At 41.4% G+C, this 25,017-nt stretch overlaps 1 protein-coding gene across 4 annotated transcripts in view; it reads right to left on the reverse strand.

Annotated features, from left to right (window-relative positions):
- Nucleotides 1-25,017, reverse strand: part of brip1 (BRCA1 interacting helicase 1) — a 258,015-nt gene that overhangs the window by 80,367 nt on the left and 152,631 nt on the right. For all 4 annotated transcript variants that reach the window (XM_085964698.1, XM_085964697.1, XM_085964696.1 and 1 more), the window contains one exon: nucleotides 22,704-22,825. In XM_085964698.1, the coding sequence (XP_085820824.1) occupies nucleotides 22,704-22,825 (122 nt within the window). The remainder of the gene's footprint in view (nucleotides 1-22,703; nucleotides 22,826-25,017) is intronic.

The following is a 25,017-nucleotide window of genomic DNA, read 5'->3' on the forward strand; positions in this document are numbered from 1 at the left end:
GAGAAGCAATATAAACTAAAGAGTACAATCCTAAAGGGGGTGCATGAACAGAGAGACCTGAGGGTATATGTGCACAAATCATTGAAGGTGGCAGGGCAGGTTGAGAAAGCATACGGGATCCTGGGCTTCATAAATAGAGGCATAGAGTACAAAAGCAAGGAAGTTATGATGAACCTTTATAAAATACTGGTTCGGCCTCAATTGGAGTATTGTGTCCAATTCTGGGCACCGCACTTTAGGAAGGATATGAAGGCATTAGAGAGGGTGCAGAAAAGATGTACAAGAATGGTTCCAGGGATGAGGGCTTCAGTTATGTGGATAGACTGGAGAAGCTGGGATTGTTCTCCTTAGGGCAGAGAAGGTTGAGAGGAGATTTGATAGAGGTGTTCAAAATCATGAGGGGTTTAGACAGAGTAGATAGAAAGAAATTGTTCTCACTGGCAGAAGGGTCGAGAACCAGAGGACACAGATTTAAGGTGATTGGCAGAAGAACCAAAGGTGACATGAGGAAAAACTTTTCTACGCAGCGAGTGGTTAGGATCTGGAATTCACTGCCTGAATGGGTAGTGGAGGCAGATTCAACGGTGGCTTTCAACAACAACTTGCATTTATATAGCGCCTTTAACGTAGTAAAACGTCTCAAGGCGCTGCACAGGATTATTATAAGACAAAAAATTTGACACCGAGCCGCATAAGGAGAAATTATGGCAAATGACCAAAAGTTTGGTCAAAGAGCTAGGTTTTAAGGAGCGTCATAAAGGAGGAAAGAGAGGTAGAGAGGCAGAGAGATTTAGGTAGGGAATTCCAGAGCTTAGGGCCTAGGCATCAGAAGGCACGATCACCAATGGTTGAGCGATTATAATCAGGGATGCTCAAGAGGGCAGAATTAGAGGAGCGCAGATATCTCGGGGGGGATTTGTGGGGCTGAAGGAGATTAGAGAGATAGGGAGGGGCGAGGCCTTGGAAGGATTTGAAAACAAGGATGATAATTTTGAAATTGAGGCGTTGCTTAACCGGGAACCAATGTAGGTCAGCAAGCACAGGGGTGATGGGTGAACGGGACTGGTTAATAAAATTGAGGCTCATGGAATAGGTGCGTCAGTGGCAGCTTGGATAAGGAATTGGCTTAAGGACAGAAAACAGCGAGTTGTGGTAAATGGCTGTTTTTCAGATGGAGGATGGTAGACAGTGGTGTTCCCCAAGGGTCAGTGCTGGGGCCACTGCTTTTTTTGGTATGTATAAATGACTTGGATATTGGAATACAGAGTAGAATTTCTAAATTTGCCGATGACACCAAACTTGGGGGTGTGGCAAACAGTGATGATGATGCCAATCGACTGCAACAGGACATAGAAAGGCTAGCAGAATGGGCAGACAAGTGGCAGATGGAATTTAATACAGAGAAGTGTGAGGTGATGCATTTTGGCAGAAGGAACAGGGAGAGGCAATATGCACTTAATGGCACAGTTTTAAAGAGTGTGCAGGGACAGAAGGTGGCAGGACATATTGAGAGTGGTTAACAAAGCATATGGGATCGTGGGCTTCATAAATAGAGGTATTGAGTACAAAAGTAGAGAAGTTATGCTGAACCTTTATAAAGCGCTGGTTAGGCCACAATTGGAGTATTGCGTCCAGTTCTGATCACCACACTTTAGGAAGGATGTGAAGGCCCAAGAGGAGATTTACCAGAATGGTTCCGGGGATCGGGGATCTTAGCTACAAGGACAGGTTGGAGAAGTTGGATTTGGTAGAAGTGTACAAGATTGACGGGTTTGGATAGGTTAGACGGGGAAAGGCTGTTCCCACTAGTTGATGGTATAAGGACTAGGGGGCACAAATTTAAGGTTTTGGGCAAGATATGCGGGGGGGATGTGAGGAAAACTTTTTTACGCAGCGAGTGGTGATGACCTGGAATTCGATGCCAACGGAAGTGGTGGAAGCAGAGACACTCAATGTTTTCAAGGGGCGACTGGATAGGCACTTGAGGGAAATCAACTTGCAGGGCTACGGGGATAGAGCGGGGGAATGACTAACTGGATTGCTCTACAGAGAGCTGGCACGGACACGATGGGCCGAATGGCCTCTTTCTGTGCTGTTGTGACTCTATGACTTGGTGCGAGTTAGGACACGGGCAACCGCGTTTTGGATGGCCTCAAGTTTACGTAGGGTAGACTGTGGGAGGGCAGCCAGGAGTGCGTTGGAATAGTCAAGTCTAGAGGTAACAAAGGCATGGATGAGGGTTTCAGCAGCGGATGAGCTGAGGCAAGGGCGGAGACGGGGAGGTGGAAATAGGTGGTCTTAGTTATGCTGCAGATATGTGGTCAGAAGCTCATTTCAGGGTCAAAAGGGAATTGGGCAAGTAACTGAAGGAAAAAAATTTGCAGGGCTATGGGGAAAGGGCGGTGGAGTGGGACTAGCTGAAGTGCTCTTGCAGAGGACCGGCATGGGTTCGACAGGCCGAATGGCCTCCTTCTGTGCTGTAACCATTCTATAATTCTATGAACACCCCCCACCACCACGCCCAAGATATCTGCGCTCTTCAAATTCTGCCCTTTTGAGCATCCCTGATTATAATCGCTCAACCATCGGTAGCCATGCCTTCAGCTGCCTAGGCCCTAAGCTCTGGAATTCCCTTCCTAAACCTCTCTGCCTCTCTAACTCTCTTTCCTCCTTTAAGATGCACCTTAAAGCCTACCTCTCACCTGCCCTAATTTCTTATGTGGCTTGGTGTCAATATTTTGTCTCATAACACTCCTGTGAAGCACCTTGGGATGTTTTAATACGTTAAAGGTGCTATATAAATACAAGCTTTTGTTAAGACACTCCTTAAAACCTACCTCTTTGACCAAGCTTTTGGTCATCTGCCCTAATATCTCCTTATGGGGCTTGGTATCAAATTTTGTTCAATAATGCTCCTGTGAAACACCTTGGGACGTTTTACTATGTTAAAGGCGCCATATAAATAAAAGTTGTTGTTGTCACATGGAGTGAATTGAATTGGCTGAAGAGTGGCATATGTGATGATGTAGATGCCTTTCCTCTTGAGCTTCCTAGATAATTTTCACTTGTGGAGGGAAATAGAGTGATAAGTACAAATTCTTATATTTAATTACAAAGGCAGACACCTTTGTAGATTTAATCAGCTCTTCAAATCATTGGAGCCACTTTCTCAATGAAAAAAATAGTTGTTTCCACAATGCAAAGTAATGCTCTAGTAAAGGCACTGTAAGTTCATTTGAAAATATATGTTGTGCAGCAGACACAGATTTTGAAGTCACAACATGGCAATGAGTCAATGTTTTTGATAAGATATTGAGTTGCGGAAATCTTGGTGCCCAAAACATCGTTCTTAGGCTTGGTGGCTGAATATGTTTGTACTCATTTACTAGAGCAGAAATGCAACTGATACAAACAGGATAATAAAGAATCAAAGATTGAAACATGAGATACCCCCTTAAAAACAAATTCCAGAGTAGACCAGTAACAGTTCTGGCTGAAAGTCTGAATGGAGCATACCACTTTCTCCTCATCGAATTAATGATTGGCATGCAGTGCGTAGCAAACGAGCAGCCCATATACTTTCAAGGCTAGTGCTCAAAGGGTTAATGCCTCGTTTTGAAAAGCCTCAATATGAAAATGCAGAGATGATTGATTTCTTTATGAATGCCACCACCCAACTAACAGTGCACCGCTCATTTTATCAATCTTTGACCATTTGCAGCAATCTGGCAGCAATCCAGAGATTCAGTGTGTTAGTGTATTACCTTACTAATGGGAAATTTCATCAAGAGATAATGAACAGGGAACACGACAGTGGCTGGCCTTTAAATACAATTTTCTAAATTTCAAAAACCACTAAATTACTAGAAAATGTGTCACTAATTTTAAAGTAGTTACAACAAATGGAAAACATTTCTGCAAACCTAACAATTAAAGTATCACTTACATTTTACAGCAATTACGTTTAGCTAAAACTAGACATTCTCAGTTTCAAACAATCATTAAGAACTTTTGATCTGCAGCCAAAGCACGAGGCTTCAAACCCAAACAGTTTATGAACAAAACTAAATCGGGAAGAGGAAAGGGCACATTTAGTGTTATTTAATGTTCAGTACAGCAATATTCTAAGCACATTAATCTTTATAAATATCGTAATATTAAACGTGACAATTAAAGGTCTACATCACAATGGGGAAGAGGAGGATTGCATTAGTGCAACTAATAATATTGAATGAAAAACCAAAAGGGATTGCTTTATTTAAACTGGCAGGAATCAAGGTCTATGTGCAGTAGAATTGAGTTAATGTACCAAGTTCTCCTTGACCACTAACCTTTCCTTTGGAGCTTCTCTCTCACTCCCTCCATCACTATAACAAGTACTTTGTAGGATGGCCCAGTTGCATCAGTGGTTAACTCCCAAGTAAAAGTTTTGAATACCCAAAAGTTGTGCTTAGTTAGCCCTCAAACAGACGATTAGTGAGTGTGCCACATAGAAACATCCATAGCAGATACAAATTATGTCCCATTCACCGGTTTCCACACCATTGACAAGTCCCCAAACACTCCTTCCATGTGAAGCAGCAGCTTACATGTACTTCCTGCAATCTAGTATACAGTATTTGCTGCTCACAGTGCTGTTTCTTCTAAATTGGGAAACCAAATATAGATTCGTGGCCACTTTCGTGAAAATCTCAGTTCCATGCACAACTATCATTCTGACTGCCCTGTGGCTTGCCACGTGAACTGTCCCTTCTCATTCCCATTGTCCCCGTCTTGGGTCTCTCCAATGTTTTAAATCAAGCTCAATACAAACTTCAGGGAATACTAGTTGATCTTTCACCATGGCACACTGCAGTCCTCTGGTCTGAACAATAACTTTTGCAAATTCAGACCGTAGTTACATCCTCAATTTTTCTGCCAACTTCTCCCATTCACCATTCATTTCAATGCTCTGCGTTTTGGAGCTGTTTTTGTCCCCCTTTTTGTGTTTCTAATGTCTTTTCACTATCTGTCTGAAATGAACTTTGGGTAACAACTAGCATTTTTAACATTTCTTTCCAAGTCTTAGCAAATCTGTTCACCAGCTATTCTGTTTCTTTCTGGTGGGAGTTAATACACCCAGTGATTGATTTTTAGCTATTGTTTTCCAGTCTTTGTTTTGTTCAGTCTCCCAAAAAGGGGCTGCTCATCTCTCAGTTTCCAGTTCTGATGAAGTGCCCACACTCAAAACAATAATCCATCGTTGCTCTTTGCAGATGCTGCACAACCTTTCAGCATTTTCTGTTTTGTAACAGTTTTACAGCTATTTTAGGTGCAGACTTCCCATTACCTATTACTGTAGGTTATGGTATCCAGAGTGATTTTGCTCAAACTTTGATTAATGTCATTCATACATTAAATATGTTCACCCTTTTAAAATCAGTTTGCTTAATAATTTAATCAGTAACATACCCAGAAAAGAAACTGTTGCAAACCTTACAAGTAGCATATTGTAGTAAATAATTGGAATGAAGAAAAGCAAAACTGAAATAAAATCACATTTTTCTAGTCTGCTAGTATTAAATTTGAGCTCTAGTCATATGTCTATGTCACTATAATGTGCACTGACCTCAAACAGAATTACAACAGTAAGCAATTATCCTCAAGTCTACTGATATGTCATGCTAAACCTGACAGTTCAAGGAATGAAGTTAATTGTTTTGACTAGCCGCCATAATTAGCCACAGTAGCTGTAATTGCCAATAGCCAAATTGACTGGGTTAGTAGCCATGAAAAAACTACAAGCAACCTGATGCCTATGACCTGTAAGCAAAATGACAATATGCTCAAGTGATTTTTTTTTTATTACTTATTTCTGGCTTTAACCTCATTCTTAATATCTTCAGTACAGGTTGACCATCCCGACAGCTTTCTCAGCTACAGATGCAATGCCTTGAAACGCTTAGGCTAAAATGCTAAAAATCAAATTTTAAAAGATGTAGCTGGACACTGTTCAGGTCACAGCAGTGCTATGCATCATTTTAAAAACTGTTCCTGCAGCTGAACATGTTGGACATTTGACTGTGTAAACGCTGAGAAAAAATGCATTTTAACCTGTGTGAAGTCAAAGAATTTCTGTGCCTTATCTTAAACTATTGCAGAACTAAATAAAGAAAGTGTATTTTAGTAAATATATGAAGTGATTCAGAAGGTAAAAATGGCTAACTGATGATTAGCAGAAACCTGTGAATGCTCTAAAACATGAAAAACTGATAAGGTAGTCTTCAAGTGTGGCTTGATGGCATGCTCAAGTCAGCCCGAAGTTGATCACAGTAGTAGTGTTTCATAACATAAGAAAAGTCAGGGATGAGGAAATAAAATCTCTCAGCCCATTGATGCTCACCTCTCCTGTATATATTGGCCTTGGAAGGGGTAAATGGAGATTCACCAGAATTATTTCAGGGCTTAAAGGGTTAAATGAGAACAGGTTGCATAAACTTGGCTTGTATTTCCTTGAGTTTAGAAGGTTGAGGGGGTGATCTAATTGTGGTGATTAAAATTATGAAGGGATTCGATAGAACTACTTGTATTTATATAGCGCCTTTAACGTAGTAAAACGTCCCAAGGCGCTTCACAGGAGTATTAGAAGACAAAATATTTGACACCAAGCCACATAAGGAGAAATTAGGGCAGGTGACCAAATGCTTGGTCAAAGAGGTAGATTTTAAGGAGCATCTTAAAGGAGGAAAGAGAGGTAGAGAGGCAGAGAGGTTTAGGCAGGGAATTCCAGAGCTTAGGGCCTAGGCAACAGAAGGCACGGCCACCAATGGTTGAGCGATTATAATCAGGGATGCTCAAGAGGGCAGAATTAGAGCACAGATATCTTGGGGGGGGGGGGGTTGTGGGGCTGAAGGAGATTACAGAGGTAGGGAGGGGCGAGGCCATTGGAGGGATTTGAAAACAAGAATGAGAATATTGAAATCGAGGTGTTGCTTAACCGGGAGCCAATGTAGGTCAGCGAGCACAGGGGTGATGGGTGAACGGGACTTGGTGCGAGTTAGGACACGGGCAGCCGAGTTTGGATCACCTCAAGTTTACGTAGGGTAGAATGTGGGAGACCAGCCAGGAGTGCACTGGAATAGTCAAGTCTAGAGGTAACAAAGGCATGGATGAGGGTTTCAGCAGCGGATGAGCTGAGGCAAGGGCGGAGACCCACAATGTTACGGAGGTGGAATAGGCGGTCTTAGTGGTCAAATATGACACCAAGTTTGCGAAGTGTGGTTCAGCCTCAGACAGATGCTAGGGAGAGAGACAGAGTAGATAGATAACAATTATTTCCTCTGGTGGGGGAATCCAGAACAAGGGGGCATTATCTTAAAAATAGAGATAGACCATTTAGGAGTAAAATCAGGAAACACCTTTTCCACACAAAGGGTAGTGGAAATCTGGAACTTACTTCCCCAAAAGGATGAAGCTCAACGTAAGCTCGAGGAATAGCACCTCATCTTCCAATTAGGCACTTTACAGCCTTCTTGACTCAACATCGAGTTCAATAACTTCAGACCATAACCTCTGCCCCAATTTTTTCTCACATGGCAGCTGTTGATGATTCTGCCATTGCCATTTACACTTCATCTCAAGTCATCTTTTGTTTCTTAACTTGTCCCATTACCATCTCCTTTTGCCTTGCACCATCATCCCTTCTGTCTCTTAATCTCTGCTGCCTTCCATCCTATCACAGACCTTCCCTTTTGGTCATTCCTCTCCTCCCCCTCCTACACTTGCTTAAAAACCTTCTACATCTCCAAATTTTTCCAGTTCTGACAAAGGGTCTTCAGCCAGAAACGTTAACTGTTTCTCTCTCTACAGATGCTGCCTGACCTGCTGAGTATTTCCAGCATTTTCTTTCCATTTTTATTTCAGATTTCCAGCATCCGCAGTATTTTGCTTTTGTCCCCAAAAGGATGTTGTTGCTGCTGGGTCTGATCAGATGGGATTTGACCAAGACTCTGTACAATTGAAGCATAACTTCCTCCTCTTTGTATTCCGACTCCCTTGAGATCGTGCAGTAAGCATTATAATAAATAATGGAGCCTCTCTATACCTATGTATCTGTGCAAGACCAGAAGATGATAGGTAAAGGTCCCGAGACAGGAGGAGGGGAAAAAAGTGACAGTTAAACATAATCCTTTGTCAACTTTTGATTTTTAAAGAGAGCATTGGCAAGAATTCCTCTTAAATACTTCTGCAGTAACTGAACAAGTCAGTCATCTTCAATTAACCTTTGAACCACCCAATGAAGTGTGAAACACAAACCTCAACCCAAGAGCACTGCAGTGAGGGGAAGCCAATTATTTCCAAGAAAATAGTGTCATTGATCAGCAATCTGCCTTTTTACTTCCTTCTATGCATGTTTATGAGGAATACATACTACAGTGGAATCCACATTTTATGTGAACCATTAACTAAAGACAATTCTATTCAACCAAAAGAGAAACCCTATATCAAACTTGTGCTGCCTTTCTTTAGGAATTTATGTTAGTTTTCCAGTTAATTCAGGGGTTTGAATAATTTGGGTCGATTTCCATTGTGTGCCGCCACCTAGTGGATATTTGGTACCTAGCAACTGCAGTAAAGCACAGTAAAGTAAACTACTGTGTATCACAGACCTGCAGCCACACATGGTCTGGGAAGTTATATTGTTGTCACACTCCAGCCTTGGACACTATTTGTCTGTAAGTACTTGAGAATGTTATAGATGATTAGTGTACACTATATTTTGCAGAAAATGTTTAGTTTGTAACTTTTCTTTGTAAACAAACTTACACAGCTAGCCGTGAAGTGCTCGCTCTCTGTCTAGCTGGTTAACTTGTAGCTGTATTTTGATGCACTATGTACAGGGCTAATTTAAAGAGAATGCCTTCCAGTTTGCTAAATGTATATTCACAGTAAGCTGTGTTTCCACGTGTTTGGTAAGTTACATGCCAAATGTACTGTGTTGCTCAGGCGTACCTAAATTTGTGTATGCATATCAGTTATGTGCTTGTATACTAATGTGTGCTTCCATTTCTGTATTGTATTTCAGTTTCACAATAAGAATCTTTCAGTAAAGTTTACAAGAAAAGTCAAGCCTTGTGATTTTTATGGGAAGATATCAAGTTGTTAGCTACCTGTCTAGCTCTGCATAGGAACGCGCTGCAAGGGCAGAAAAAAACTATTACAGTGATGTTGTGCAAGTGTAAAGCTTACTGAATGTTTGACATATATGCAAAGTCAAAATCAATTTTACATTAAACCAGTAATTGGCTACGCTCTTTTTGGAACGTGATCTATTATTATTTGTATAATGGAAACCAAATAAAAGAGTCAACTAATTAGGTTTGTTGCCAAGTTGACCAGCTGCAGTGGTGTAAATAGTGTAAGAAAATAAAGCATTGGCTTCTCCTAGATAGTGTTCAAAGCTTGATTTCTCTGGAACAAAGTACTTGGAAAGAACCCTTGACAGAAGTTTAACACTGAGTGCAAGGGTGATGGCTGAAGCAATGGCTTATCAGAAGAATGTCTTGTTCAGTTTCTCAGCCAATGTTGAAGTAAACTACAGGATAGGAGACCTCAGTCACAGTTAACAAGGGTAGGAACCCCATTCCTTGGGGTGCTAAAGCCACAATGGAGATTTATCCAATACAAACTTAAATGGTGATGATAGAGCAGACTTGGTCTCAAGAAAGATTTCAACTTCTGTGTTAAGCCAAAGGGGTCCTTGTGTGATTCACTGACGTCTCACTATAGGAGCATGACGTGGAGGGAGAATAATCATTGTTATGATCTGACTTGCGATTCTTGGACATAGGAATTCTGGCAATATATTTTCTGATCAACTCCAATAAAACTAGCATACAATGGACTCCCTTGGATAGCTCAGCTTATTACGGCAGTCAGTATAGATCAGGAAATCTCAATTCAGTCTGTGCTGAGTTGGGTGAACTTAGCCAGAATAGCAGCAGGGGCGCTCTCAATAGGCTTGTTTAGGGAAGAGAAAATCGGACAGGGCTCCTGCTTCCGATCACTATACAGCAATCCCTGCTGCAAGTGCACATGTGGATGTTGGATGAGGGGAAGATCAAAGTCAGCTACGATGCCTCTACCATTTAATAACTTGCCAGCACTCACGATCTAGGTTCACATATAGAATGATGGAGGGCACCCACTGCATGCAGAACCAATACCCAGCAAACAGCTAATGGCTTCTGGACAGAAGATGGGGAGAAAATTAGCAGTGAAGTCATAACCCTGAAGAAACCACCAGATAAAGTTTGATAAATCGTACAAGAAAGATTTTTCTACAAGATTTTAAAACAAGGAGTTGGCATGAAACTGAAATGAAGTTTATTTTGTGAGGAGTGAATGGCAGAGAAGAGACAAACTGAGCAGAAATTAGAACAGCCTTCAAGACAAAGCGTTTATTGTTTTACTGGCATGAGCAGTGTTCAGGAAGCTGGCATTAATAGCAGAGGAAGAATTGCAGATGGTTATGTGAAGTTTCACTCCCTATAAAACACCAAGAGAGGACAACAAATTCTTTAAAGGGTGCAGCTTTGGCTATTTTATGTATTGTATAACAACTGAAGAACAGTATATTTGTTCACTCCAAATCTTTTGCAATTATCAGCTTAATTTATTTTTATTTGTAGTCTGAAAACCATATATACAGTATATATTAGATAGTGGATAAAGTGAATATAGTACTGAACCATAAAGAAAGATGAACTAACATTTTTATTGTGCAATCAACCAAAACTGTATCTGTCAAGTAAATACAGGTAGATCGCTTTAGACCTTTATTTTGACCCGCAGGATATGACTGTGTATGCAGCTGTTTAACTAGTGCTCTTAACTAACACTGGTGTAAAATAACTATAGTTGTGCACCAGACAAGACACAAATCTATACCATACGAACTGGGATAATGATTCTGCAATATAAATCAACTTTGGGGCAGAATCTAACACTAAAAGTGTGACTGTGTGGAAAACTCTTGACAGTACTGCATCAAACAGAAGACAAACTCTCTCAGATCAAACACAATAGTTGCAAAATGCTCCTGAACTATGTCAGCTAAAGGCCAATGCAAGACAATGATGAACAAGACAACCCATGTCACAAAAATTGCCATCCTTGACTTCAAGCCTGACACATGTTGCAATCTGTCAGGGCAAATTATGTTTACTATGCTGTTTGGCAATAGTGATAGAGAGGTTTTGAAAATAAGAGTATAAATCTTGTGTAAGGGGCTTGTTGAACTTGGCATAAAGAGAATTCAGTAAGCGCCAACATACAGAGCCATCTCACTCCACCTCAGGTAACCAATGTAATAGCAAATGTCAGCCACACACTGGAAAATGCCAGTGTGTGGCGTGCAGCTTTTCTGTCTCACACTGGCCAAAAGTGCAACACTGATTGCATTTACATAAATGTCAACGGTATCTTAACTGCTTTAAATTATCTTATAATGAAAATGATAATAAATACGAAAACATGTTCATTTGCAGCAAACTGCATGTATGTCCATACTGTGTGCTATCGAATGTGCTAATTTCCTATTTTGAACTCCAAGAGCTACACGTAAGGCAAGTTCCACTGAAACTGCTCCAAGCATGAAGACCACTCTTAGAAAATTCAGAACTAACAAAGTATAGGTGTTGATTATTAAAACATTGTCATAATTGTTTATAGTCACAAATTAGCAAATCAGGAAGGTGATTTAGCTTCAATTTGAGCCCAAGAGTAATTCTTAAATATTGGAGCCGATTAAGCAGTCCCATCGCAGTGCTGACGTTTCACGAGGTCAACATGCTATAATAATTAACAGGGTACACAGGCTGAATATCTGACAAGTCAGCAGTTCTTGGACAGCCGTAGCTCCCAATTAAAACATAGTCACACTTTATCAATTTGAACATTTGCTGATAGTGGTGACAAAGGCATGGGTGAGGGTTTCAGCAGTAGATGGACTGAGGTAGGGGTGGAGTTGAGCGATGTTATGGAGGCGGAAGATGATGTTCTTTGTGATAGAAGCTCAGGTTGGGGTCAAATAGAACACCGAGGGTATGAACAGTCTAGTTCAGCTGGAGACAGTGGCCGGGAGGAAATGGAATCAGTGGTAAGGATGCACAGTTGGTGGCAGGGGTTGGAGACAATGGCTTCGGTCCTGCCATTATAAGCCTATTTCTGCGCCAGCAAGAAGTTAAACAATAGGAAGACCATGGCTTTGGTCATCCCATTGTTTAACTGGAGGAAATTGGGGCTCCCCAAGACAGGAAGTCAAACGAGCAATCTGATAACAAATGGGGATGGGAAGAGAAAACATTGTTGGAGATACTCTGGCTACGATCAGATATGCAAGAATGGACACACTTGGGAGAAATTAAATGTGGTATAACTGGGTGACAGGAAGGGCTCGAGAGGAGAAAAAGGGAGATTAAAGTAATGGGCTTGGGTCCAGAGCGCCAGACAAAATGTGCAGACGTGATTAAATGCTGACCTTGTAACTACTGAGTCCCTATGAAAGGGCCGTTCAAATTTTAGGATCAGAATCCATAGCGGGAGTTGGGGCAGGGGATATTGGCAGGTCTGGGATAGTACCATTCTTATTATTCCTTCCCCTCTGCTAACTCACACACTCATTCACTGACACAAAGGCTCAAAATGCAGCAATACAACACATATTATCTTGCTATATAATCTCTATTTGAAGGGGTGTCTTACTGCCATCATTCTAAGGTATGTTCTTCTGACTCCACGTTGTCCATGTGGAGATAACAAAAACAACAACTTGCACTTATATAGCACCTTTAACATAGTAAAATGTCCCAAGGCGCTTCACAGAGCGCTAAGCGTTATCAAATAAAATTTGACACCAAGCCACATAAGGAGTTATTGGACAGGTGGAGGCAAGTTTTAAGAAGTGTCTTGAAGGAGGAGAGAGAACTGGAGAGGCAGAGAGGTTTAGGGAAGGAATGCCAAAGCTTAGGGTCGAGGTAGCTGCAGGCACTGCCGCCATTGGCAGTCTCTCAGGGCAATGCCGCCATTGGCAGTCTCTCAGGGCAATGCCATGTAGATCCCACCTAGCCACCCTACTCAAATGATTCATGCAGTGCTGCAGAGAATGAAGGACAAGACCACTACAGCAGCATTAGATGTGACGTCAGCAGTTGCAGGGCCATTTCATGATCTAGCATAAGAGGGCACTCGATCACCTCCAGCTCCAAGATAAGCCCAGCAGCTACAAGCCAGTCAGTTTAACCTTGGCAGTGGGGAAGCTTTTAGAAACAATAATCAGGGGCAAAATTAACAGGCACATGGACAAGTGTGGATTAATTAAAGAAAGCCAGCACAAATTTGTTAAAGGCAAATCGTGTTTAACCAACATGATCGTGTTTTTTGACGAGGTAACAGAGGGTTGATGAGGGCAATGTAGTTGACGTGGTGTATATGGACTTTCAAAAGGCGATTGGTAAAGTGCCACATAATAGGCTTGCCAACAAAGTTGAAGTCCATGGAATAAAAGGGACAGTGGCAGCATGGATACAAAATTGGCTAAGTGACAGAAAACAGAGAGTAGCGGTGAACAGTTGTTTTTCAGACTGGAGGAAGGTATATACTGTAGTAGTGTTCCCCAGGGGTCGGTTCTAGGACCACTGCTTTTCTTGATATATATTAATGATTTGGTCTTAGGTGTACAGGGCACAATTTCAAAATTTGCAGATGACACAAAACTTGGAAGCATAGTGAACAGTGAGGAGGATAGTGATAGACTTCAAGAGGACATAGACAGGCTGGTGGAATGGGCTGACACGTGGCAGATAAAATTTAATGCAGAAAAGTGCGAAGTGATACATTTTGGTAGAAAGAATGAAGAGAGGAATATATAAACTAAAGGGTACAATCGTAAAGTGGGTGCACGAACAGAGACCCCCTAGGGGTATATGTGCACAAATCGTTGAAGGTGGCAGGGCAGGTTGAGAAAGCGGTTAAAAAAGCTTACGGGATCCTGGGCTTCATGAAGAGGTATAGGGTACAAAAGCGTGGAAATTATGATGAACCTGTATAAAACACTTGTTCGCCCTCAATTTGAGTATTGTGTCCAATTCTGGGCACCACACTTTAGGAAGGATGTGAAGGCTTTAGAGAGGGTGCAGAAAAGGTTTACGAGAATGATTCCAGGGATGAGGGACTTCAGTTACATGGATAGACTGGAGAAGCTGGGGTTGTTCTCCTTGGAGCAGAGAAGATTGAGAGGAGATTTGATAGAAGTGTTCAAAATCATGAGGGGTTTGGACAGAGTAGATAGAGGGAAACTGTTCCCGTTGGCGGAAGGGTCGAGAACCAGAGGACATAGATTTAAGCTGGTTAGCAGGAGAATTGGATAAGTACCTGAAGGAAAAAATTTGCAGGACTATTGGGGAAAGGGCAGGGAAGTGGGACTAGAAGTGCTCTTGCAGAGAGCCAGCACGGGCTCGACGGGCCAAATGGCCTTCTTCCGTGCTGTAACCATTCTATGATCTCAAGAGGTAGGCATTAACAACACCCACCATTTGCCCCTCCCATGGGGGATGGAGCACTAGATTAGGTAATGTAAAATATACACCATACACATTCACAAAGGGGAAGTGCAGAGGTAAAGCACATTATTAGGGAGAATAAAATGGACTTATTTGAAATGTGTCCTGAAAGTTCAGGGATGGAGATGAATAAAAATAGCATTAGAGGAATGGATTGGTATCCATGATAGCTACAAGTAGGGTGGGGCCTATTAGAGATCATGAGGGTAATCTGTGTGTGGAGGCGAGAGACATCGGTAGGGTTCTTAATGAATACTTTGCGTCTGTCTTCACAAAGGAGAGAGGCGAAGCAGACATTGCAATCAGCAGAGAGGTGTGTGAAATATTAGATGAAATAAACAGAGAGAGAGGAAGTATTGAGGGGTTTAGCAGCTTTAAAAGTGGATAAATCCCCAGGCCCGGATGAAATGTATCCCAGGCTGTTAAGCGAAGCAAAAGAGGAAATAGCAACGGCCCTGATCATCATTTTTCAATCCTCTCTGGCTTCAGGTGTGGTGCCGGAGGACTGCTAATGTGGTACCGTTGTTTAAAAAGGGAGAAAAGGATAGACCGATTAATTACAAGCCAGTCAGCCTAACCTCGGTGGTGGGAAAATTATTGGAAAGAATTCTGAAGGACAGGATAAATCTTCATTTAGAAAGACACGGATTAATCAAGGATAGTCAGCACGGATTTGTTAAGGGAAGGTCGTGTCTGACAAACTTGATTGAATTTTTTGAGGAGTTAACAAGGAGGGTAGATGAGGGTAGTGCGTTTGATGTAGTGTATATGGACTTTAGCAAGGCTTTTGGTAAGGTTCCACATGGCAGGCTGGTCACGAAGTTAAACGCCCATGGGATCCAGGGCAAAGTGTCAAGTTGGATTCAAAACTGGCTTGGAGACAGAAAGCAGAGAGTAATGGTTGATGGGTGTTTTTGTGACTGGATGGCTGTTTCCAGTGGGGTTCCGCAGGACTCAGTACTAGGTCCATTGCTTTTTGTGGTATATATCAATGATCTAGAATTGAATATAGGGGGTATGATTAAGAAGTTTGCAGATGATACTAAAATCGGCTGTGTGGTTGATACTGAAGGAGGAAGCTGTAGACTGCAGGAAGATATCAATAAATTGGTGAGGTGGGCAGAACAGTGGCAAATGGAATTCAATCCGAAGAAGTGTGAGGTAATGCATATGAGGATGGCTAACAAGGAAAGGGAATACACATTAAATGGTAGGACACTGAGTAGCGTAGAGGAACAGAGGGACCTTGAAGTGCATGTCCACAGATCTCTGAAGGTAGCAGGCCAGGTAGATAAGATGGTTAAGAAGGCATACGGAATGCTTGCCTTTATTAGCCGTGGCATACAAGAGCAGGGGGGTTATGCTTCAACTGTATAAAACACTAGTTAGGCCTCAGCTAGAGTACTGTGTGCAGTTCTGGTCACCACATTACAGGAAAGATGTGACTGCACTAGAGAGGGTACAGAGGAGATTCACAAGGATGTTGCTGGGAGTAGAGAATCTTAGCTATGAGGAAAGACTGGATAGGCTGGGTCTGTTTTCCTTGGAACAGAGGAGGTTGAGGGGAGAACTTATTGAGGTGTATAAAATTATGAGGGGCATTGTTAAAGTGGATAGAAAGGACCTATTTCTGGACCAGGGGGCACAGATTTAAAGTAATTGGTGGAAGGTTTAGAGGGGATTTGAGGGGAAATTTCTTCACCCAGAGGGTTGTGGAGGTCTGGAACTCACTGCCTGAAAGGGTGGTAGAGGCAGGAACCCTAACCACATTTAAGAAGTACTTGGATGTGCACCTGGGATGCTCTAACCTGCAGAGCTACGGACCAAGAGCTGGGAAGTGGGATTAGGCTGGAGAGCTCTTTGTTGGCCGGCGCAGACACAATGGGCCGAAATGGCCTCCTTCCGTGCTGTAACTTTCTATGATTCTATGAAGTGCACCTCTCATCAGACAATTATAGAGTCACTGATGGACACTGAAGAGTCAGTTCTGCAGACCATGTGCCTTCCTGGTTGAAGGAAGAGAGCAGGCAGCAAGGGACTCCTGCAGGGAAATACAGGCACAAAACTGACATAAAATGTAAAGCATACTTAAAAAAACTGGACAGAAATGCAATCAAACTGGAGTAATGTACTACTTTTTAGTTAATGTAATGTGTCAGTGCTGGTGTTAGAGAACAAGTAATTGAGCAATATGAATTTATAAAGCTTTCTAGTGTAACAGGAAAAAAATAAAGCAGCGATAATTTGTTTCATTGCCACATGTAACAAGTCAAACAGAAAGCATTTTCCATTTTTATCTGCTGTCACTCAGGTGCTAAATAATTTAAGTTTAGCAACATTGAAAACAAAAATCATTAAAAATGTAACAAAAGTACTGTACACTTATCCAAGCATTTTTGGCACCTTGGGATTAACGTTACAGACTAATGCTCAGATAAAGATTCATACATCTCACAAATGATTCAAATAGTTCTCTGATGTCCTGGTATACACATCAACCAGTGCAGCATCGGGGACATATTTAGCAGCAACAAGAGGGGTAGCATTACTGTACTGCCCACTCATATCACGGTGAAGTGAAAGAGAGATCACTGCATATATGTACTCTGTTCACTAACTACTGACTACCAATGAAATTTCTAATAAGTTAAAAGAGCGAACTGGATGCTATTTTCAACGAGAAACCTGTGCAGCAGACCACTGAATACACACTGACTGTAGTTAGACTGCTGACATTGCTTTCTGCTAGCTCCACTGGATTATTGCTTGTAAGAGATGATGCAAGCTAAGATCGGAGGTATTAGTATGCAGGTCCTATACAATGCAGCTCTGCTCTAACATAAAAGTTGCAATATACTATAAAAGATTGTAACTGCAAAGGGCAGGCAGTATTCAAGTTGGTGGAAGAGCAGCAGCAGATAAAGAAAGATGTTAAGAAGGGAAGCGATAGTGCATTCTTGATTGGAACACAAAATTAGAAATTGCCGTGACTATAAAGTAGTGAAACACTTGGATTCACATCTACTTTTTCACTAAATTTTGCAAAATCAGAATTGTCACCCCACAGCTATGCACAGAGGCCTGGACTAATGATCCAGAGAAGTGAGTTCAAATCCCACCACAGCAGCTGGAGGATTTAAATTCAGTTAATTAAATAAACCTGGAATTAAAAAGCTAGTGTCAGTAATGGTGACCATGATTGTCGTAAAAACCCTTCTGGTTCACTAATGTCCTTTAGGGTAGGAAATCTGCCGTCCTTACCCGGTCTGGCCTACATGTGACTCCAGACCTACAGCAATGTGGTTGACTCTTAACTGCCCTTCACCACAAGGACTGCAGTGGTTCAAGAAGGCGGCTCACCACCACCTCGTCAAGGGCAATTAGGGATGGGCAATAAATGCCAGCCTTGCCAGCGACGCCCACATCTGTTGAACGAATGCATTATTAAAAAAATGAGCTAGTCAAAGGGAGTCAATGGATAGCAACCAACACTTGGAATTTTGGCTGATTAATCCCTCCCTAACTCAAGGGTGCTGAGAGCAGCTGTTGTACCCCGAGTGCCATTCCAGCTGAAACCATAAAGATCATAGAAGAATCATAGAATGATACAGCACTGAAAGAGGCCAATTGGCCCCCAACACTTATAAAATTAGCAAATGAAGACCTCATTAGTGAGCAGAGTGAGATACTTTCACCAAAGTGCACAAAATACCAAATAATCAGATTTGCATTGAGATGTATTAAGAATTTGTTGCTCCAAGTGTTTGTTTGTGTAGTTGCCACAATATTTTTCTCTGAACTGTCCAATTTTGACAGTGTTCAGGTAAGGGACGGGCACTTGCCGTGAATAGTAGCACAGCATGCGGCATTTCAACAAACACAAAACTTTATGCTTCAAGAGATCATGGTGCAAATTTACCCTGGTCTCATCTACTCATCTCAATCCCTGTTGCTTCCAGGGATTCTGAACAAGTGACATGATTAAAATCTAATGCAACCAAAACTCTCTTATAAACAGCAAATTCAATCTACTGCCAGCCAAGCAGAAGTGAAAAAAATCAAACAGCTTCCCTGGAGGTACATCACTGCTGTATGCTTCATGCCACTGCGTCTAAGGTGAACTGTAAGTGTCAATCATCATTAAGAATCCCCAAGGTGACAGCTCCACTTTTCAAACCATGTGCACAGTTTGATCGAAAGTAAAATCTTAAAGGTCAATGCAACTTGCTAAGGACATGATAAACAAAGAAAAAACTGGACTGCTCTGCCATTTTCACAGACCTATTACTTACAGCTCAAAAAACAGACAGGGAAAAGTAAAAGTTTTAAACTGATGTTTGGAAAATGTTGTACGGTTCCACTGACTTGCCAGTTTATATCCTCAAGCAACAAGGAAGGATACACTGCCTCTTTCACCCACGCTTAAAAGATTCAAATGACTATATAAGGCATTGATAAAAAGAATTGAAATATCCCTTTTTTTATTCATTCACGGATGTGGGCGTCACTGGCAAGGCCGGCATTTATTGCCCATTCCCTAATTGCCCTCGAGAAGGTGGTGGTGAGCCACGTTCTTGAACTGCAGCAGTCCGTGTGGTATGTCGTAGCGGTTTGGTACAACTGAGTGGCTTGCTAGGCCATTTCAGAGGGCAGTTAAGAGTCAATCACATGGCTACAGGTCTGGAGTCACATTTAGGCCACTTCGGGCAAGGACCACAGATTTCCTTCCCTAAAGTACGTTAGTGAACCAGATGGGTTTTTACGCTAATCCGGCAGTTACATGGTCACTAATCCAGGCCTCTGGATTACTAGTCCAATAACATAACCACTATGCTACTGTTCCCTTCTTGCTGCACCAAGCATAGAGCTCTCCTGGAATTTTACGGTGTTGTCAAACAATGGTCCTGAATTTGCAGCCGGAGACTTCCCGTGGGTAAATGCCTCTGATCCGCAAATAAAATGCCCACATACCTGGTGGTCCGGGAGGTACGGAGACTCGCGGTCCTGGGCCTCTCCGGGTACGCGCGGGAAGATGGCCATGTATCCCAGGGGCACAGACGGTTCGCAAGCGCCCCGGGATCATGTGGGCCAGCCCAACGAATGACAGAAGGGGATCCCCATTCATGCTTATGGGGATTCCATATGTACCCAAAAAATACCTCTATACTTCAAATACATTTTTTTAATCACCTATTTAAAATTAATTAAAATGGCTTTGAATTAAATATTTTTAAAAAAATTTAATTTTGAAAAATAAATGTACATGTTTTAAAGTGGCTATAAATAAACTTATCTTATTTCACAGGTTTTTAAATGAATAAATGATTGATAAAATTTTTATTTTTCTGTTTTTTAAAACTCTTACGCTGGTAAAAGCAGGCCTTACGCTGGGCAGAAGTCTGCACCAGCGAATGCCCTTTTTCTGGGGATTCATGCCATCTGTCTTGACAGATCGCAAGTTCCAGGATTTAGTGCATGTGCAGCGCATGCCTAAACCTGGAACCTGTGCGGCCCCTACAGGCACGTGCGCACCTCACATGCGCCTGTAGGGGCTGCAAATTATGGCCCAATGATTCTCTCGCCAATTTTCTAAGGGAACAACACGAATTTACTGAGAAAATTCTAGTGTGAAGTGGCCTAATCAGAATCCAATTCAGCTCCTCTGCCTTCCGCAAAGATACACTCAAGTTCAGTGTTTCTTGCATCAGAAATCTCCAAAGATGATCAGCTGAACAAAAGAAATGTAATTCGGGATACCGATTCTGAATAGGAAGAGATCTACAATACAGTCAGCTTATTGGAGTCCTTAGAGGGTTTTATACACAGAAAAAATATCATGCTAGCCTGACTCAGTTGATAGCACCCTTGCCTAAGAGTCATGAAGTTGTGGGCTCAAGCTCAAATCCAGGACTTTAGTACAAAATCTCGGCTAACACCAGTACAGCACTGAGGGAGCAGTGCATCATTGGAGGAGACATTAAACTGAAGCCCTGTCTTCCTGCTCAAATGCAAAGATCTCATAGCATGATGTGAAGAAGAACAGGAACTGTCCTGGCTTGTATTCCTCCTTGAATCAACACCACCAAAAACAGATTAACTGGTCATTTGCTGTTTTGTGGGACCATGCAGTATGCTAAATAGCTCCTGCGTTTGCTTGCACAAGAACAGTGACTACATTACAAAAGTAATGAATAGACTGTGAAGCACTTTGGGACCTCCTAGGATATAAAAGGGTGTATTGGTTGTTTGTTCTTTCTATCCACTACAAAAAAGGATGAAAATCATCTGCAAGTTCTGCAATGCATTCTTAACCCCTGTGGCTCAGACCCTCCAACAAGAAACGATGTAAACACTGAAAGGCAGTTCAGATCAACCTTCCACCATATGGAAAACATTAAATAGGGTGCTCTATGTAGAATGAAGGTTATAATCATTTGGCAACAGTAATGGCTGTATTGTGTAAAGGGGAATTCCCACAGTTGTGTACTACACATCCTTTTGCATTTTTTTAAAACTACAGTCTCATTTTTGAGAAAATTTAGCAATGTGTAACAATGCCCAAGATAGCTTAGCACACCAGTCAAGAGAATTGCAGATAGGAAACAAAACTCCCTGATTACATTCCAATGCGGAAAAACATACTAGATGCAAATAGGAATTTCAGACATTAAGATTATGGCTGAGTGAGTAAATGCACAGTGCGTTAACTGCTACATCTGCCACAGCATCCTCAGTTTAGGGAGGAGGCAAAGAAAACTGGACAGAATTTCCAGCACTGGATGTTATCCAGTTGTCCCTGCTCATAGTGTGCATTTGCAGACAGGAGGATGAGGAGAGAGAGGGAGAGGGTCTAGCCCATCTTTGATGGTTTCCACAGAGAATAATAGCCAATTGAATAAGGTACGGGATGGCCCTGCCACCTGTGAGATTATACGCAGTATGAGTCACCATCTTCAGGAGAAGGGGCATAAGGTGAGAACATCAGAGAGAAAAAAATATATACAAATAAAAATTATGTAAAGAACAAGCCAGTAAAGTAGAAAGAAAAACCAGAAAGATTTATTAAAGAAATATAGTTGAATTGACAATGTAAAATCTTTGTTTTGTAAGCGAAGCAGTTGTTGAGAGACACAAAAAACATCTTTCATCAACTTAATACGGTGTCACATTGCACAAAGAACCCAATTTCAGTAAAGGATTGCAACGGCAATTTTTCTTGCTTTCACAAATCAAGGGGAATAATGGGAAATATCTAGAGTGGAAGAACACGATGTGAACAGCTCAAGTTAAGAGGATCTGAGAGGCAGACTCGAAGTACACAGCACTAAATTAGGCATGAGATTTACCCTTTGTTGTCATTTAGTTATGGGTTACTGGAGATGAGAAAAGGGGGCATAAGACTGAAAATATACAGAAGAGAACTGCTGAAAAGCTGGCCTTTTAATGTCTGTACCTCACATATAATAGATAGATCATTTTTAACTGGCCTCCACATATCCAATTGTAATAAGGTTTCAATATAACATGAAAGTTTTCAACTAAGGCCAGTCTAACTTTATGTAAAAAATCAGTTAACTTTTTTTTAGCAATTTTGAATAAACTTGTAGCAGATCTCATCCAATTTGTTTGCTTTGCAGGTAATTTTCAAATTGCAGTAAAGAAAATCAGGAAACAATGCTAATAAAGTAAAAAAATATATTATTTTACCTATAGAATGCATGCACAAAATTATAATGGAAATGTTAACTCTCAAGTATTCCTGCAATTTTCAACGTAAATTGGATTGCTAGATATTGGCCTATTATGGCTTTAAGTGAAGGGCACTGCCCATGTGTGAAGTTCACTTTTGTAGATTCTGTTGACTAGTTTTTTTTTAATGTTAAATTAATTTACTATTACAATTCTGCCAGCAGACTTTGGGGACAAAATACCGCACAGATATGTTGTTGCACAAATTTCACAATTACAAAGGCGCTGGTACTAAACATATTTTTTATGTGATCCTGCAGGCATTTTTGTTATAACCTATACATTTTTATGGGGTTTTTTTTTGCAAGTGAAAAGGTTTCAGCAGCCCATCCTTCCTTAGTTTTGATTACTTGCCTGGAGGTCTTTGACATTTGGAAAAGGAATTCCTATTGTAACCACCGCACGGGCGTTATCATCAGTGAAATCAAGCCCTTCACTGACTTTTCCCCTGCAAACAGCTACCAAGAGAGCTCCACCTAAGAACAAAAACAGAAAAAAAAATCAAGGCGCTGCACCAAAAGGAAGGTTAAAAGGGTAAACATAAATCAGCTTGCAAAAGATTACTAAACATGGATATCTAAACATTATGACTTGGGGCTAAAAGGTCCAGCAAACTTCAGTCATTTTAGTCCATCATATATGCAGTTTAGTCTGCACTGGCTTTTGTCGTTACACCACATCCCACTTAATTCCACAAACTTGCAGCTTGAAAACATGGTGTTTTTTTTTAATATAAAGTGTTTTCTCAGCGCCCACTTAATTCACCAGCGTTACCTACTTGTACAGTCAAACCTTATTATTACAGATGTGTAAACCATCCAAAATAATTGTTATAATTGTTAGGATTTTTTTGGCGAGAGCTATGTAATAAAAAACTAGTTTGCTGCAACAGAAGGTTTTTGTCATCCATTTGATATAGCAAGTTTCGACTGATCTGTCCTTCAGAAAAGATCCAGAGTAAATCTGATGAGGGCTCCTCTCGCAACTTCAAAACAGAATACTTTCCCCAACTATGGCTTTCATTCAACAAATGATTCATCTGTCATGGGACAAGTACAACACAATGCCAATTCCTCCACCCCCACCCCACAGATAAGACACCTTGCTTAACTAACAAAACCTAACCAAGTGTAAGCTTCTGGGCGGTTTCTTCCAATTTTCTAACCTCCTTACCTGAAGGGATTGCTTCACATTGGGGTACAGTTCCATCCAGTAAAGACCAACATGAGAATCTGTAAGAGGCATTGTCCTAACTGACATTCACATAATTACAGTAGTGCTCACTGAATGATGATCAGGAGTGGGAACCCTGATTTTTTCCCCCCTCCTCAACCCAGAAAAGCTGAGGTGAACTCCCAACCACCACCCTGCTCAGATCACAGCACAGAATGGAAATCAAATGAGACATCCTTTGTCAATATTTCTCAGTATACTTGGTGCCTATTGAGCTATCAGAAGAGTTACTTGGGTTGGAGACTTCAAATATTCACCACCATTAACCCCCAAATTTGTTGCTGCAGTGGTGTACAGCAAACTCAAGTACAGTAATTTTAGTAAAACAACCTCTTCCCAAATACATCCCATGTCATAGATCTCTTAGATATATGCTTTACTCATTACACTGAAACACCCGTGGCTTTGCTCTCGGTTAGTCAAAGGAAGTGTTATAGGGGTGATTTTAACCTCACCCCATCAGTGGGAAACAGACAGGTTCGAATCAGCTGCCCATTTTACACCCTGCCCAATTTTACTTTCCACAATGTAAAATGGGCGGCCAATCCGATTCTGTCAGTTTCACGCCAGGCGCGTTAGGTTAAAATGACCCCCTTTGTGTTCCAGCTGTGTTTATTGTGCCACACTGAGAGGTTACAGTGCCACTTCTTGGAAAAGGAAGAATAGCAGCCAGCAGCTCAAATGGCAGAGCGATATTTATTTTTTCAGTGGTCAAGGTCAATGGGGAAAATCTCAGAGATGCAACAGCATGCTGTAATATATCAATTTCCAGAAGAAGAAAGAGCATTTACAGACTGCTTTAAGCCTCAAAATCTTTTTTCACTGTTATTATGGACTGAACAGCTAACAACTTGAATGGCGACACAGTATTTATTTTGCTGCCAAGGCCAGCAAAGAATTTTTGGGGAAGCTATAGCAAGTAGCAAAATATCAATTCCTAATGGAACAATAGAGAAGAAAAAAGTTTTCCCAAAGCCTCCAAATCCTTTAAGTTTTAATTATTCTAATGAACACAGCTGGGAGACAAAACTGGGAGTGGGCAGTGCCACTAGTGGTGGGAGGACTGAATGGCAAGTATGACAATATTTGCCTACATAACAGTAACTATAATTTAAAGTAATTAATTTGTTATGTAGCATTTTTGGAATGTCCTGAGGACATGGAAGCTGCAATATAAATACAAGTTTTTTCTTTGCCTACTAAAAGTAACAGAAGCAGGCATTATCGTCATACCCTCGACATTACCTCTAGGCACTCCAAAATGTCACAAAAGCATTACTGAATCATGGCACGATGGAAACAAACATTGCAAACAGGAAGTCTTGAGAACTTTAATACATATTCGTGAACTTCCCATGGTGCTGTTCATATTAAGTCAGAGGGAGAAGAGTTGGAGAAGAAGTGATGGTGTGGTGGATTCCTGCAATCTGTTCTG

The sequence above is a fragment of the Somniosus microcephalus genome, chromosome 22, assembly GCF_052327205.1.
Source record: "Somniosus microcephalus isolate GS21.2 chromosome 22, FLI_Smic_1.0, whole genome shotgun sequence".
Classification (NCBI taxonomy): domain Eukaryota; kingdom Metazoa; phylum Chordata; class Chondrichthyes; order Squaliformes; family Somniosidae; genus Somniosus; species Somniosus microcephalus.